At 45.7% G+C, this 15,491-nt stretch overlaps 1 protein-coding gene across 4 annotated transcripts in view; it reads right to left on the bottom strand.

The window, feature by feature from the left end:
• Positions 1 to 7,002: 7,002 nt before the first annotated feature.
• The window catches only part of LOC138576579 (CD209 antigen-like protein C), a 315,008-nt gene continuing 306,519 nt past the window's right edge, over positions 7,003 to 15,491 (bottom strand). For all 4 annotated transcript variants that reach the window (XM_069649568.1, XM_069649567.1, XM_069649566.1 and 1 more), the window contains one exon: positions 7,003 to 12,980. In XM_069649568.1, the coding sequence (XP_069505669.1) occupies positions 12,791 to 12,980 (190 nt within the window). In that variant the 3' untranslated portion in view covers positions 7,003 to 12,790. The remainder of the gene's footprint in view (positions 12,981 to 15,491) is intronic.

Genomic DNA, 15,491 nt, shown 5'->3' with positions numbered 1-15,491 from the left:
CACGTGACACGAAATGGTTCTCAATGACGAGTATCCGTGCCACTAGCCCTGCAGCCTGCGCTGAATAATGAGATGGTATTCGTGCACTGAGAAGTACTCGGAACTCTCCATTTGCCATGTGTTTGATTACGGCCATGCCTGTATATCTTTGTCCATCTTCTTGGTCGATTCTCGAATACCTGTCAATAAAGACGATCTCTCCAACTGCCAGGGGATTTTGCTTTACCCTGGGGATCTCATCATAAAATTCCTCATAGTTCGCACAGTCATGCACAGGTTCTCCCTCTGTGACTGGCTCAGCTATAAACATAGCAGGGTTCACAGTTTTACATCGCACTATTTTGATCGATGGGTCAGAGATGATCACCTCGTAGGCTGATGCTCTCTGAGAAGTCAGTGTGCCCTTTGGCTTTTCCAGTATGGCGAATAACGAGTGCTCAACATATAGTGTCATGGAGCACCCCATCACAATGGATGACGCCTTCTCAATGGCAAACGTGGCGGCAGCTAGATTTTGTTCACATGGGAAGTGGCCCTTCATGACCGGGTCCAGACTCCCACTGTAATATGCTAGGGGTTTATACCCCAGTGAGGTTCGCTGCGCGAGCACTGCTGTCATAAAATTGCCATTGGTATGAGAAATCAGATAGAATTCCTCAGCATAATCAGGAATCCCGAGAACTGGGGCCTTACAAATTGCCCCCTTAAGTTCTGTGACCCTTTCTCCATTCCTTCATTCCATTCAATCTCTTCTCGCGTCGCCTGGGCCTTTTTAAGGGCCTGCAACAAAGGCTTGGTATATGAGCTGTAGTCAAAGATCCATGCTCTGACATAGTTGCACAGGCCTAGGAAGCTTTGCATTTGTTTTATCGTGCGCGGCTTGGCCGTGTTCATGATAGCCGCGGCCCTTTCTGGGGTTACCCTTTACCCCTCATGGGAGATTAGCTGCCCTATGTACAACACCTCCTGTTGGCAGTACGGCAGCTTGTCTTTGTCCACTTTGTATCCCTTCTCAGCCAATATGGTCAATAGCTGGACAGAGTTGCGCCTTCATTGCTCTTTAGTGGTGCTGCAGATCAGAATGTCATCTACGTACTGCAATACAACACTGTCCACCGCAATATTGCTTAGGTCCATTTGCAGGACTCTGTTGAAAATAGATGGAGACTCGCAATACCCCTGTGGCAACCTTGTGCTTTTCAGGCGCATTTGCCTGAAAGTAAACGATGTCAGGTCTTGTGAATCACGGTGCAATGGAACCGAGAAGAATGCATTTTTCAAATCGTTCACCGTGAAGTATTTCGCCTCAGTGGGTATGTTGCACAGGATTGTGGATGGATTCGGGACTAAAGTAAATTCGGCTTTGACTATGTCGTTTAGGGCTCGTAAATCCTGGATTACATGCCAAGACCCTCCCTTTGATTTCTTGACAGGATAAATCACTGTGTTGCAAGGTGATTCTGACGTCACCAGGATGCCCTGCTCCATCATGGCAGAGATTGTTTTGGCAATCCCGTCATCCGCTTCTCTGGACATAGGATATTGTCGAGCCCGTGGCAGAATTGCTCCTGGTCTCAACTTAATTTTTACTTCGCCGGCTCCTTTCAGGAGACCTACGTAATAGGGTCCTGTGGTCTACACTTTGGTTGGCACTTGGCCATGTCACCATCGAAGTATTCTGGACGTACTAAAGCTAGTATCATTCTCTGCGGTACCTCCCGCCTGATCATTTTGACCCAATATATTAGACTCACGTCCACCCGCGTCTCTTCCAGGTCGGGGTGTTCTTCAAACAGATCGTCATCGGTGACATCAGTCACTCGATACCCTTCTTCAATGGCGACTATCGCACACCATGGTCTGCCCTCATCGGCGCATCCCTCAACCAATACCACTTTTCCTCACACTGCGGCAGAGCGTATCATTAAGGGAAATACTTGTCCTTCCTCTTCGTGCATGGGTATTCTTGGTCTGAATAGAAACTCATCCAGAGTTCTCATAGTTGTTTCTGCAAGGCCTGGTAACCCCGCCATGAGTACTCGTATCCCATATGCGAATACTTCTGGCTCCAGCGGTACAGCTCTCATAGCTGCATGTCCAGAATATGCTCTGATCATTTCGCACACGTTTTAATAATGCTTTCCTGGTGTTGAGCACACTATGCCATCTTCAGTGAAGAGATGGTCATATTCAACTTTGTCATTAAGTCCCGACCCATGATATTTACAGGGGACTGACGTGAATACAATAACGGTACATTCTTGTTGTGCTGCCCCACAGAGACTGGGAGTGCATCAGTAAAGGCAACTCTGCTATGAGCTCCAGTAAAACTCTGGGTGTCTATTGCCTCGCCGGACAAGGAAAACATGCCTTCCCGTATGCACGAGCGCATTGCACCCGTGTCAACTAAGAAGGAATATTCTTTCCCCCCTATGGTGACATTTACCCTAGGTTCCCTGTGAGGGTCTGGTGTCACTGATAGGATAGAACACATCAGAGTCCCCTGTGACCCATCCTATTTCATGTATAGGTTCGGTCCATTGTATACCTGTGGGTTTCCTCCATCTGAATTAGTGCCCGGAGCCACTTGCCCCTGCGGCACATTCCCCATGTTCTGTGGCTGGACTACTTGCTGCGCACCTTGCTGTGAACTAGGTGCCTGTTGCTGCACAGTATAGTTTTGTGCATTGCCCTGTTGTGGGGTAACAGGTTGATTCACCATGCCTGCCCCCATCCTGCTCCAGTAAAACTCTGGGTGTCTATTGCCTCGCCGGACAAGGAAAACATGCCTTCCCGTATGCACGAGCGCATTGCACCCGTGTCAACTAAGAAGGAATATTCTTTCCCCCCTATGGTGACATTTACCCTAGGTTCCCTGTGAGGGTCTGGTGTCACTGATAGGATAGAACACATCAGAGTCCCCTGTGACCCATCCGATTTCATGTATAGGTTCGGTCCATTGTATACCTGTGGGTTTCCTCCATCTGAATTAGTGCCCGGAGCCACTTGCCCCTGCGGCACATTCCCTATGTTCTGTGGCTGGACTACTTGCTGCGCACCTTGCTGTGAACTAGGTGCCTGTTGCTGCACAGTATAGTTTTGTGCATTGCCCTGTTGTGGGGTAACAGGTTGATTCACCATGCCTGCCCCCATCCCTTGGTTGTTCTGCCACATTCCTTGCCTTCTGCACATGCGCACCCTATGTCCTGTCATTCCACATAGCCAGCACGCTGGCGGTGGTCGGGTCATGTGTCCATCTGGCATGCTTGGACGGCCCATCTGCGCATTCTGAACACCACGTTAAACATTTTGATAACCTCCTTGGTTACCTCGAAACTCTCCCTGATTACTCTGCCATCCTCTTCCTCCAAAACCTCTCCCTCTTGGGTAAAATCCCGCATTACCCTGATTGTTCTGCGGCGGTTCAGTTGCACGTTGTGCACTCGAATCGACTGGGCTTGTCAACATGGCTCCCTCGAGAGCGTATTTTGAGAGCTTCCTTTGCACTAGCTTTGCCTCCTCTCCCTTACGTGTTGCCTCTTTCTTTCGATTCTTTTCTTGCAACAATCTACAATAATGTGCAATCGTCAACTGGATTTCAGCGCATGGTTTAGCTTCTACTCCTACCAATTTTTTTAGCTGTTTTTGCACCGGTCTGGTAACCCTGGGCACAATATATGGTAGAATACAGGGATAGAATTTGTCCAAGATTCATGCGTTTCGAGTACCCACGTGTCCTGAAAATGTTGGATATATAGCAACGGATCCTCTGACTCTTTCATTTTATGAGTCATTATAGCTCCCATATCTGATGTGTCCGGATATAATATACGCAGCGCTTTCCACACTGCTGCCCTACAGTTATTAAATGGCGCTCCGTCATGAGTGGTATTAGTTATGGTCACCCCAGGGTAGCCTGCCCTTTTCCACATATCATCTGCTCCTTCGCCAAGTATAGCAATTAGGAGTCCCTTAATGTCCCATATGGCTAGAGTGACACCCCCTGTCATTTTCTCTAACTCATGTATCCACTTCCCAGCCCCCGACGTCAGCATGGGAAGTTTATTTTTAAGATTCTTGCGGTCCATGTGCGGCCAAGGAATATACCGCGGTCTTGCTCCCCCTTTCTCTAATAGCGGGAATTGGAATGCGCAGTCCTCTCTATCTTTCTGGTCTTTTGCCAGGGTGGCGTTTCCGCCTTGCCGCCTGCCTGGTAATGCTCTTAGCCTGTCCACATAGGCAGGGGCTGACGCCCCCCTCTGGGATGTCTCTTTATGTCGGCTGGACTGTCCAGCGGACTTCGGTGTCCTACTTGTGGACCCGCTAGCATCTGAGCATCGTACCTCTCGGTTCCCTGGGTGCTGCTTTTCGCACCGTCTCCTTTCGTCATACACTGTTTGACCCGTTTCCCCTTCCGAGTCAGACTCTGAATACTCCCAGTTCACACAGCTTCTTGTATCATCTTCGTTCTGCTCAACTTCGAGTCTATCTAGGGACAGTCCCCTACTCCCACTACTTTGGGTGACATCCTCAGTGTCATATAGCTGGGTGCTCTCCAAGTGCTCATCTTCCCTTCCCTCTTGGGAGATTCGTTCCAGGCCCATCTCATCATATATTTTATCAATCGGTTCCCCGTTGCTTCTGGTGTCGAAGTCATCATCAATACCTGTCCCGCTTGTACCTGGTACCACATCGTTTGCAGGAAAGAATTCCTCTATGTCTTCCCAGCCTACTACAGGATTGGGTTTTTCCACTTCCCGTTGCAAATATTCTAAATCTCGCACCCTTTGCATGCGTTTACGCTCTTCTTCCTCATCCATTTCTCTTCCCTTTTTCGCTTCCTCTCCAGCCTTGTCTACTTCCCTCATTCGTTCATGTCTACGTTTCCTTGCCCTTCTATCTTCCTCATCTTATCACTTTTTTACTTTTCTTTCGGGCATTCTCTTCTCTTCCTCTAACTTTAGCATGTCCTGCCTGTACTTTTCATTGGCAGCGCATTGTGTGCGACTGAGCGGTATTCCTTGCTCTTCGCGATATATTTGTTCCCGCCTCAACCTTTCCTTCCTTCGTGCCTTTTCGTCCTTCATCTCCACTTCTTTCTCCCTTTCCTTTCTTTTCACCTCATCAGACCATTCACTTGGCCTTGCATCATCGCTTCCTTTTCCATCTAATTTCAATAATATCTGCCCTCCCATCCATTCGTCCTTTGCAAATGTTAACTCATTGCTTCCTTTCTGTTTCTTTCTCTCTCTCTCTCTCTCTCTATCGAGGGGTGCACACGTTTGTGCCTGATCCTTCCTTTTCTCACCTCGCCTCTCTTTGTCCCACGGGATCGTGGAGGCCGTGTTGATTTCCTGTTCCTTCTCTTTCGTCTCGTCACTGCTACACGCAGGTGACTCATATGCAGGGTTGATATACCCTGTGGCTGCATTCAGTTCTCTTAGTGGGTGCAGACCCTCTGACTCACTTTCTTCAGTAACTGGTTCCGGTGGGGCAGGTGGCGCGGTTGGCGTCTCACCTACCTCTGTAGATACATTTAATATCCAATCTGCGGGGGGCTCTTCTTCCTTTACTTATTCAAACATTTTCCATAGCTCGAGAACAGCAAGGCGTTTCTCGAGCTTCTTCCCGCTATATGTGGCATGCAAGAAGGTAGTCATATGCTGTAAAACAGCCTTCGACAATGACCCATTTTGGGACTACGGCATAAACATTTTATTTGCAGTGCCCTTAACCCATTCTTTACCATATTTCTTCAGTTTTGTAGCGTGCTTTGGCAACTGCTTGCACAAATGTGCGAGTGGGGTAATTTCTTCCTTTCTCACCATTGTCACCAACAATAATCGCACAGTGTTCCAATGTTACGCTATTATGAGCGAGCACCACATACGCAAGCTCCAATACAATATTTCTGCAACTTTATACCAACAATTCTACTTAAAACGCATCAATTCAGTGGCGATTCCCTCTCATTTACAGAATCGCGTAAAGCAAAAATGCATTGCCATTAATTTGATAACACAATCTTTCCACATTCAGCATACAGAGGACATATATAACAGATGCTTGACAGACTAGACAGACACCAGCTGGTCATACATATACCTGCCTTCTAATTAATACCCCGACATGGGATTTGAACTACCCCTTTATGATGTCTTTAAACGTCATCGTAGCCTAGCGTCCTCCTCTCTGTGGGCTCTGGGTTCAAGATCCTTCTGACCACTCTTTAAAGCACAGGAACAAGGCGAATTTTACAGTTTTTCTCTCGGGTGCCCTCCCGGTATCCCTTACAGTTTTTGTCTCGGGTGCCCTCCCGGTATCACTTACCGTTTTTCTCTTGGGTGCCCCCCCGGTATTCTTTGCAGTTTTGATATCAAGTGCCTAGGTCTTTACCCCCTATATATTTGTACAGTCTTTCCTACTTCTAGCTATATTATTTTTCTCTGCCACCCACCGTTACCTTTCCCCTTCTTACTCTAAGGCCTATAAGACTTTTGCCGACATACGAGTTTTCGTCGTTTCACTCACCGATCATCACTTGTCCTCTCTGGAATTTCAGGATCACCGCCCCTTCCTCTTCCAGCTCTTATGGTTTTCGTCCGATCCGCTGCCCGTGGGAATGAGAAGAGTTATGCTTGTAAAAGCGGGTTCCTTCAGACCCACTGCAGATTTTTGGGAATAATTACACTATCATTGTCCACGGGGAGCTTCTCAGCTTACTCAGCCAGAATGGCGAAAGGACTTGTGATGTAACCGAAGGCCCAGAGTTACTTCATGCCGTCGTTTTTAAAAGGTGTCTTATAACTATATCAATCGATTATCACTAATCGATGGCCGAAACCATCCTCTGCTACCAAGCGTTGACGTGGAGAGGAAATTACTGACGGGCCCATTGGTCAGTACTCAACCTCGAAAACTAGTAATACAAGATAGCTGCACCATGCGAGGACAGAGTGCGGGATTCACATACTCCAGCAAGGTTCAATAATCAGGACTCAGTTAATTGGCAAAGGGAAGTCTGTTTAATGATACATGCATCAGCATATGGAGATCAGCAGCATCACAAACACCTGCCTCACCCCGACTTCCCCGAACTTCAGTACAACAGCCTCTTTTATGGGCAAACTTCATCATCATTGATGTCTACTTCCATAAAAAATCATCATGCAGCATAATTGGTTAGGAAAGGTAACTTAAGTATAGGTGTTATATCTGTATATGGAAATAAAGCAATTGGATTGGATAACTCTTATCGGGTGGGCGTCTATGCCCATCCCTCTACAACACACGTGATTGACGTCACTACAAGTACAACGTCTCATTGGTTACAGTGTCTATAGGACCCTAGATTACATGGTCTATCATGATTGGGCAAGTTACACCCCTAAACATAAATCTTCACTTTAATTAGCAGCATGCAGAATAGACACCCAGGTGCCTAGTGTCCCAAGATTCACCCTTCCTCCTTTCCATCAATCAGTGTTTTAGGGCTATGTGTCAATTAGTTGGCTGGGTATGGCCTCGGATCTGTAGCCTCTTATCAGGAAAAGTTATGTTATCCTCGGGTTCTGGATGACATCAGGCGGTGGTACATCTTCGCGCCTGGCTGGTCACGTGCTAGTTCACCGTGAATCTGCTTTAGTTTTCCATCTTTTCGTGTATTTAATTCTGTGTTCGCTTGGCCACCTGCATGGGCCTCTCTTATCTTGACCTTCACGGGCGGGCTGGCATGCTCTGGCACTTGCCGCTCTATTCTTCTACTAAGCATTGCAGGCAGTATCGATTTCTGAGCATCTTGCATTTCAAGCTTATTACACACATTCGATAGGGCGGTTGCTTCCATCGTGTCTCATGGCAGCGTTTCCTTACGTTTGAACTTTATCTCTCCTCTCTGTCCATTACATTTATTCTAGCAGTCACTGGTACGGGCATGCTAGCTTTCAGTAGCCACTTCTGGTTGTTCTCGGGGCTGCCTAGGCCCTTAGTCTATTTCCATTGGCCTTCCATTAAGGCCTTCGGGGTTTCCTCGTGGACAGTTTGTAAATACTCATCGTTTCGTACCAATGGCAGGTACGGTTGTCTGATTGGGTACCGTGCAGCCCAGGGCGGTCTGGTTATGGGCACTTCAACAGGTACTGATCTTCTAACGTACACAGGGCAGAGGCCCACTCCAGCTCTGTGTTTGTTCAGCTGCTCCTCGTACGTCACATATCTTTGCGAGTACTTTGCTGGCATCTCGAAATGTGGAGCAGGGGTGCAGGCCATGTCTGGGACCTCCTCTACAACTTCTCTTCCACCATGGCTTTGATGAACTCGTCAAATTCTTCAACCTACTCAGTCCATCTGGGACCCCTGTCCAGCTGTGGTTGAAGGTTGAATGGGCAGGGCGTTCTCAGGAACACTACATTGCTGGTTACCTGCTGCGCTCTTCCTAGGTCTCCTACTTAGTCCACCATGTCTGCTTTGTGAGCTGGTGCTCTCCTTCTGGTTGCAAGAACTAGGCAGTGGTACTGCAGTCCTCTCTGCCTTCCCTTTCCCCTTTACTGTGGCCAGCGTTGCTTGACCTGTCCGTGTGGCTTCCAGTAGGGTGTGGGCATGGGCAGGGCTGTGGGTGGGTAAACCCTGCTGTTGTCGCCGCAGGATGTTAGTAGCTACACGTGGCCAGTTGGCATGTCGATGCAAATTTGACCCCGTCATCTGGGGCAGGTTAATGTTGCTTGGGTACCTGGCTGGATTTCGGTGGACCCTTTAATGTTGCTTAGGTACCTGCACATTCTTCCTATTTCATTGATTTTGTGTACTCTCTTGTTTCTCCTGTAATCGTATCTCCTGCCCCTCAGTGGTTCCATGTGAATCGAGTCTCTATCACTTTTTTCTTTTTATCTTTAGTAGTCTTTCTTCTGTTTTACCACCCATGAGACAGCCCTCTGTTCCGTTACTCTGTTCCGCTCCGCTTTGGTGTGGTAATACAAGCGTGTTTTCTGGCAGGCTGGTGTTGGCGGATGACGTTCCTCTTCTTGGCGGTGGGCGGGATCACTGTCACTAGGATGCGGGCTTCACCCCGTGGGAGATCCAGACACGTCTCCGGATGCAAAGGACGCTGGAATCCAGCTAGCGGGCGTCACTGCAGAGGGACAGCTGCTGGCACAGCGCGTGGCTGTGAGCTATGGGGGGCAAGGGCATTGGCTCACGAAGGACGCTGGGTGCCGGCAAGTGGGTTTCAACTTTGGCCCTTGGTGAAGGATGGCTGCCAGGACGGGACACCATGTGGTGAGCGAGCGCACTGGTTCGCTGCTGGTATTCGCTTCTGTTTCTCTATACTAGATTATTTTATCCTCGTCGCCAGTTGTTTATGAGTGCACGTGCATATATATATATATATATATATATATATATATACATATATATATATATATATGGATAAGGAGGACACACAACACCATCTAGCTTGAATCTCTACTTTAATCTTAACTGCCTCTTCCTCCCTGAGGCTCCTCCTCTTCCTCCTCTTATACCCTGCCCCTTAAGGGCACAGTCACATTCCCTCATAACACTAGTCTGTCATCTCTTGTTCTGGCAATAATCGCTGAGGGCAGGGTGGAAAGACTTACGCTGCATGTTTCTCTGTTCTCCGCATGAAAGGAATATTAGTCTTATGGAGCAGTTGCATGTTCCTGGACCCCCGCGGCACACCTTAGGAACTGCTGTTCCACCTACACTGACGCTTGCGCTAACCAGGTTTTTCCAAGTCCTGTGTCTGTGCCATTTTGCAGTGCTCTGCCTCTCAGCCTCTCTCAGCACAAACCAGCACAGCAATGAGACAGCAGGAACTGCCCTTCCAGTGCCGCTGACGCTTGGCTAACCAGGTTTTTGAAGCCCAGCGTTGGCGTTAGTTTGCAATGCGCTGCCTCTAAGCTCAAACAAGCACAGCAATGTGACTGCAGGAATTGTGCTTCCACTGCTACTTCCTGCTAACATAATTAGCAATTCATGTTTTTGATTTCCTATGTATCTCGATACTCACCTTAACTATCGTGCATATTAGACTTAATTTGTGGAAAACATTTAGGTCATATTAGTTCAAAAATCCACCACCCACCACTGTTGAATATTATCCTGTTCAATTTCGTAGACCCAATGACAGGTGCATTTGACTCTGAACCGTTCCACTGTCTGATTGAGTATAACCCCCTGGCTCTTATTCCCTATCACACTGGCCGAAAAAAATGTCAAAATGGGCCAATCCATTTCGCAGCATTGCAAAAATTGTTATGGAATATGGATTGGGGCAAAACCTGTTTGCTCCATTGCACAGTATACAAGCAGCAAATCTGTAAATGCACTTGCTCATTTATTAGCACCAGTACGAATGTTAAAAAATGTGGTCTCAGTGGCCATATTAATGTACACTTGTAGAAGTGCAAATGAACATTGCAAAAGCACAATTACATTAGTGCACTGCAAAAGCAGTGCTGTTATTTGCAAATGGATACATGGGGGTGTCCTTCCCTGGGTATTTCACTGTTTTACTGTCAATTTGGTAAAACAGATGTATGTCTTTGTCATGAGGGGTACACTAGAGAACAGTTCAGGTGTAGCATGTACATTATTTGTAACCTTATTAAGCATTAGAATACACAGGTTTTCATGAATCAGACCAGTATTTATTAGTGGTCTTGTGCTGTTTATAAAGTTAAAACAAAGTATTGTAGGTGGTATAAGCAGCAAAAACTCAATGGTATAAAGTGCTAGTAGTGAGCAAATCCTTCACCTCCAGTGACTTGTGTAGTACAGTAGTTACATGGTTATCCGTCACTTTACAGCAATCTATATATGTGCATAGTTGCAGAAGCCGGGCACAAAAGGGTGGCCTAATCAAAGTCATTTGCCCTACCGCAAATACAAATCCGGACATAGAAATGCTGTTTGCGCCTGCATAAAAGGCATTTGCACTTGGGCAAATGTACAGTACACCATCAAATGGCAAACCAATTCTGATTAATAAAAAAGGTCATACATATTTGCTGTTTTGGGAAAATATCTTTAAAAAATTGGGAGTGATGGAAGAACAATTGAAAGCTACCCCAGAATCCGTAAAATGAGTATACTGCGCAGATGATTGGGCAGAAACGTGGGAGAAAAAGAATGAGTAGATTTTCTTTACACATCTAAGGGAGGATGTTGAATATTTAAACAGGTTGCCAAAATACCCGGAAAGGTTTCCGAGTAGACATCATGGAGATCAGTTCATTCGCTTTTGCATGAATGTATTTCCCACCAAGGAAATATTTAGATATAGGAACGCAGGAAGGTGCGACAATGGCAATGAGTGTCGAGGTTGTAAAGAAAAAAAATCAGGTTGAATCACTGAAACCCTTAGTCATGGATTGTCTAGGATTAAAGGCGTGGAGAAATACATGTTTAGGTGAACTCAGATGGGAATACCCGTTAATGGAGGAAGACAAATGGTGGGAATTATTATGTGGGGATAAACGTTTTAGGATGACGTTTGCCTTAATAAGATTTCTGGATGGTATCATTTTCCTCTCTATCAAGGAAACAACATGAAATAAAATATAAAATACACTAATTTAAAAGATAATCTCGTGGATGGAATAAATGAGAAGGAACTTGATGGGGTTTTAAGAGGTACTGTTGAATGACAGTGTGGCTTTTGTTACTCAAGTTTTAGTAGAAATGTTAGAGTTTTAAAAGAGTGTGTTGATGTGATAATGAAGGATGAAATTAATTTTTTAAAAGTTTGTGTTAAACAGATTAATAAAAAAATCAAAAAGATGTGTGTTTTTAATGTGATTTGCACTTGTGTGAAGCGCAACATTGCTCCTTCAATCCACTATTCTAGAAGAAAGTAGTATCTTGTCATTTCGAAACCGTGATCGACATTGAAAGGAAAATTCACTAGCGTCTCAGTATCGGCAAGACTCTGCACATGGGGAATTTCTGTCCTCACAAACCCACAGAAATATAAAGTATAGAATTACTAGTAATAGTCATACTAAAGTAACATTATTTTGCCTCTCAGCAAAGAGTGCTTTACACATTTAATGCTCTCTATTGTTAAAACTGTATATGAAAAGACATGGGGCCTGGTTTACTAAAGCGTTTATTAACTGGTCTGGGGTGGTAGGCTGGTGATCCATTATTTATTTGCATGACGGCCTTACTCTGGTTCTCATCACAGCTAGAATAGAGGGCAGCGGATGAGGCAGGTTTTCGTTTGGGGGTGCCCCAGAGGGGTGACTGCCCCCACAGCCCTCCTTTAGCTGAGCCGTAAGTGACGAGGCTTCTGCTCTGCCTCCCGGAGTGCAATGCACAGCAGCAGCTTGGACAAAGATCTTAGGGGGAGAGGCCAGCCCACTCTTCCTCGCTGCCAATCAGAGTCGCCCCAGCCTTCTGGACTCTCTGAATGGATACGATCAGGTCATTTCTGGCCAATGAGAGCATGTAGAAAATGTTGTCACACTGATTGGATTGAGATTTCTTTCCGTTCCTATTGGCTAAAATGGTGTGGTTTGGGGAGGAACACTTCACATTTTCACTAATCTTCCTACATAGGGTTCCACACCACCATTTCCACATTCAGCCCTGTGAGGTGGCAGCTGGGCACCCCACCCACTCCTGCTCCTGACATTGGAAAAAGGGTTACAGTTACCCACAAAGACAGGCATTTTATGGCAGACACAATAGGGAAGCATACGTTTATACATTCGTGTTCCACAACATTTCATAGAACTCCTGAGAATTTCGTGTTTTTTCCATTTTCTTTCTAAAGCGGTAACTGCATTCGAACGAGGCTTGGCTTCTTTTCACAGATGAATTGCTGCACGTGTGCACAATTCTCGTCGTTCCAGTTATTTAGAACCTGGCCGGGCTCGGGCGTACAAGGGCCAATATATCCCGCGAATACGCAATCCTCACCACCGAAGGCATCGTCCGGCTGATCGCAGTGCCAGAATCTGTGGGGAAAAAGAACAAGGTTCTATTGAGACGCTCTTCTTCCACTGGTCAGGGAGAATGTCAGGCCACATCCGGACAAGTGGAAAAGTGTGCTAGGAAATGCAACCCGCGTGAGCAGTAAAGCCTCCCCACTATGTATGCTGTGTACTCCATATGGTGACTACACTTTGGAAAGAGCGGTTCATCTCCGATTTAAACAATGGAATACAATCTCACCATTAACACAGCAGAGGCAAACTGACTGAGGAAAGGCCTCTCTCATCAAGTCGCTAAAGTTACTAGGAAGTTGGGTTAAACGCACTAATTGATAAGCACACAAACAAGACAGACGAAGTACCGTCCCTCGGATGAGTCGATTATTTGATGACTGGCCATTTATTTTAGTTTACATGTTATCCCGGTTACGAACACAAATAACAATTCAAGTTCATGGCATCCATGCCTAGCTAGAACACACAATTACTCAGTAATGCACATTCCACAATGTATTCCAATTAGGCATTATAATATTCAAATAATCCCGCGAATCGAGGACACGGAAAAGGAAAAGAGAGGGCTAGAGAAAGAAGGATTTTGTACCACTATCATCATAAATCACACAAACCACTTCAAAGTGAACAGGCACAGTCAGCTGCAGCTTGCGCGAGAACGGTCAATCCACATACAAAGGATCATGGTGGTTTCATAATTTCACTTGAATAAAATGCCTTTTTAAGTATGTGAGTGACGGCAACTTCCCCTCACATTCCTTGGAATCTACAGGTTGACGTAGTATAGCACGTTCAACTATGGGTGTCGCAGACGACAATCCGACACATTCTCAGCTCTAGCGTTTGGGCTCTTTTGGCAATCCCTGGTGATCACCTGTAGAACGTCCTCAAGGAATGGGCATGCAAGCCTGGGTGGAGACAATCCACACAGATCTCCCCAACCAGAGGTCAGCCACAACAACGTTACAAAAACACAGGGCCTCTTTACGTTTAAAAATGTCCTGCAACACTTCCCAAACCTTCTCCGCAAGACATAAAATGAAGAAACAACTGTATAGCATATGCTTCAGGTTAACTCCTGCTCCTCCATATGGCCAGCAAGATGAAAATGGACACTGATTCTATCTGACCAATCTGACCAGGGTCAGTATAGCCCTGTGCTTTGTAAAGAGCAGTGATGGCTTTGTTTTATCTGCTGTGTCCTTGGATGCTTGTTGCTGCATCCAATGTTCTCACCATGTAGGAGCTTCCTAACTGGCAAGGTACTAATTGATAATTAGGGGCAGCCGGAGAGGGGGCACATTTGTGAGTGCTTAGCAAACTTGTTAAATAGTGAAGGAAGTCATTATGTCAAACCAACAATTATCCCCCACCTCCGGGAAAGGGACAGGTTTCCCTACCTGAATAAGTTGCTCTTCTGTTTCTTTACCATTCTCATACCAACACATCCAGAGCCCTAAATTCATGTTCCATCTTGTATGCCTTTTAAACCATATTGGACAGTTTCCTTAATTTGTAACAACATCTGGTGCCCCGCGAGTGACTACGGGCACCCACGGAGAACCTGAAGGACGGGTACTCAGAGTTGCTCGCTACTATCTAAGAAAAGCGCCTCCTCCATGGGGAGGGTCCACCAAGCATTCTTCAAGTCGACCCTGGGGGTAGGAGCGCATAATTGCTTTCAAAGAAGCACAACATTTGTTTCGCTATGACTGGTGCGTATGAACAATGTATGCATGTATGTATGCAGCATGTGTGTGAACATTATTTTTCATAGTTTACTATTAGTCATTGGTTTTGATAATTTAATAATGTCAATCATATATTTAAATATGAATTCCGGAGGATGCGTTATTATACACAAATGCAATATATTTCACTGTCTACATGTTGAAGAATTTTACACTTCTTTGGTGTTCTAAAGGGAACTCAGATATATTACACTTGAGAAACTGAATATTTGGCTTTGTAGGATTAGATGTAATTTTGTTTACATCTATCGAATCATTCTTGAATTACTGTTAATAATCATGTGCAAAGAGATATTAGAGTAAGTATTGACATGATTTAAGGGGTTTGCCAGAGCAATAAGTACTATAAATGAATTTCATTTGGTTTGATAGAAATGTAAGATGGTTATGTGCTCTTATATTTCATTTATTTATTTGTGACTTTTATATAATACCCAAACCCTGGGGTATCACAGCGTTCGTTACACATACAGAATTTCGTTACATACAAACATCATGCTTATTCATACTTGAAAGCCATGTTTTTACAAGTTTTTGAATACATGATACGATTGCTAATTTCAGATGTTCATCGGGAGGGAGTTCCATAGGTATGTGCGGTGGCCCCAATGCTACAGCCACCAGACCTTTTGTTTCTAAAGTGGGAGGTGGCCAGGGAGAGAGATACTGGCATTAGATCTGAGGACTCTACCTGAGGGTTTCTGGGTGAGCGTGTGGTTGAGGTAAGTGGGTGCTACTTTATAAATGCATTTGTGCGAGGGATAGAGTT

This window comes from Ambystoma mexicanum, chromosome 1p (genome assembly GCF_040938575.1).
Source record: "Ambystoma mexicanum isolate Mex_15411 chromosome 1p, UKY_AmexF1_1, whole genome shotgun sequence".
NCBI classification, from domain to species: Eukaryota; Metazoa; Chordata; class Amphibia; order Caudata; family Ambystomatidae; genus Ambystoma; species Ambystoma mexicanum.
Note: the sequence above shows the minus strand (reverse complement) of the source record. Positions and strands in the feature narration are given on the sequence as shown.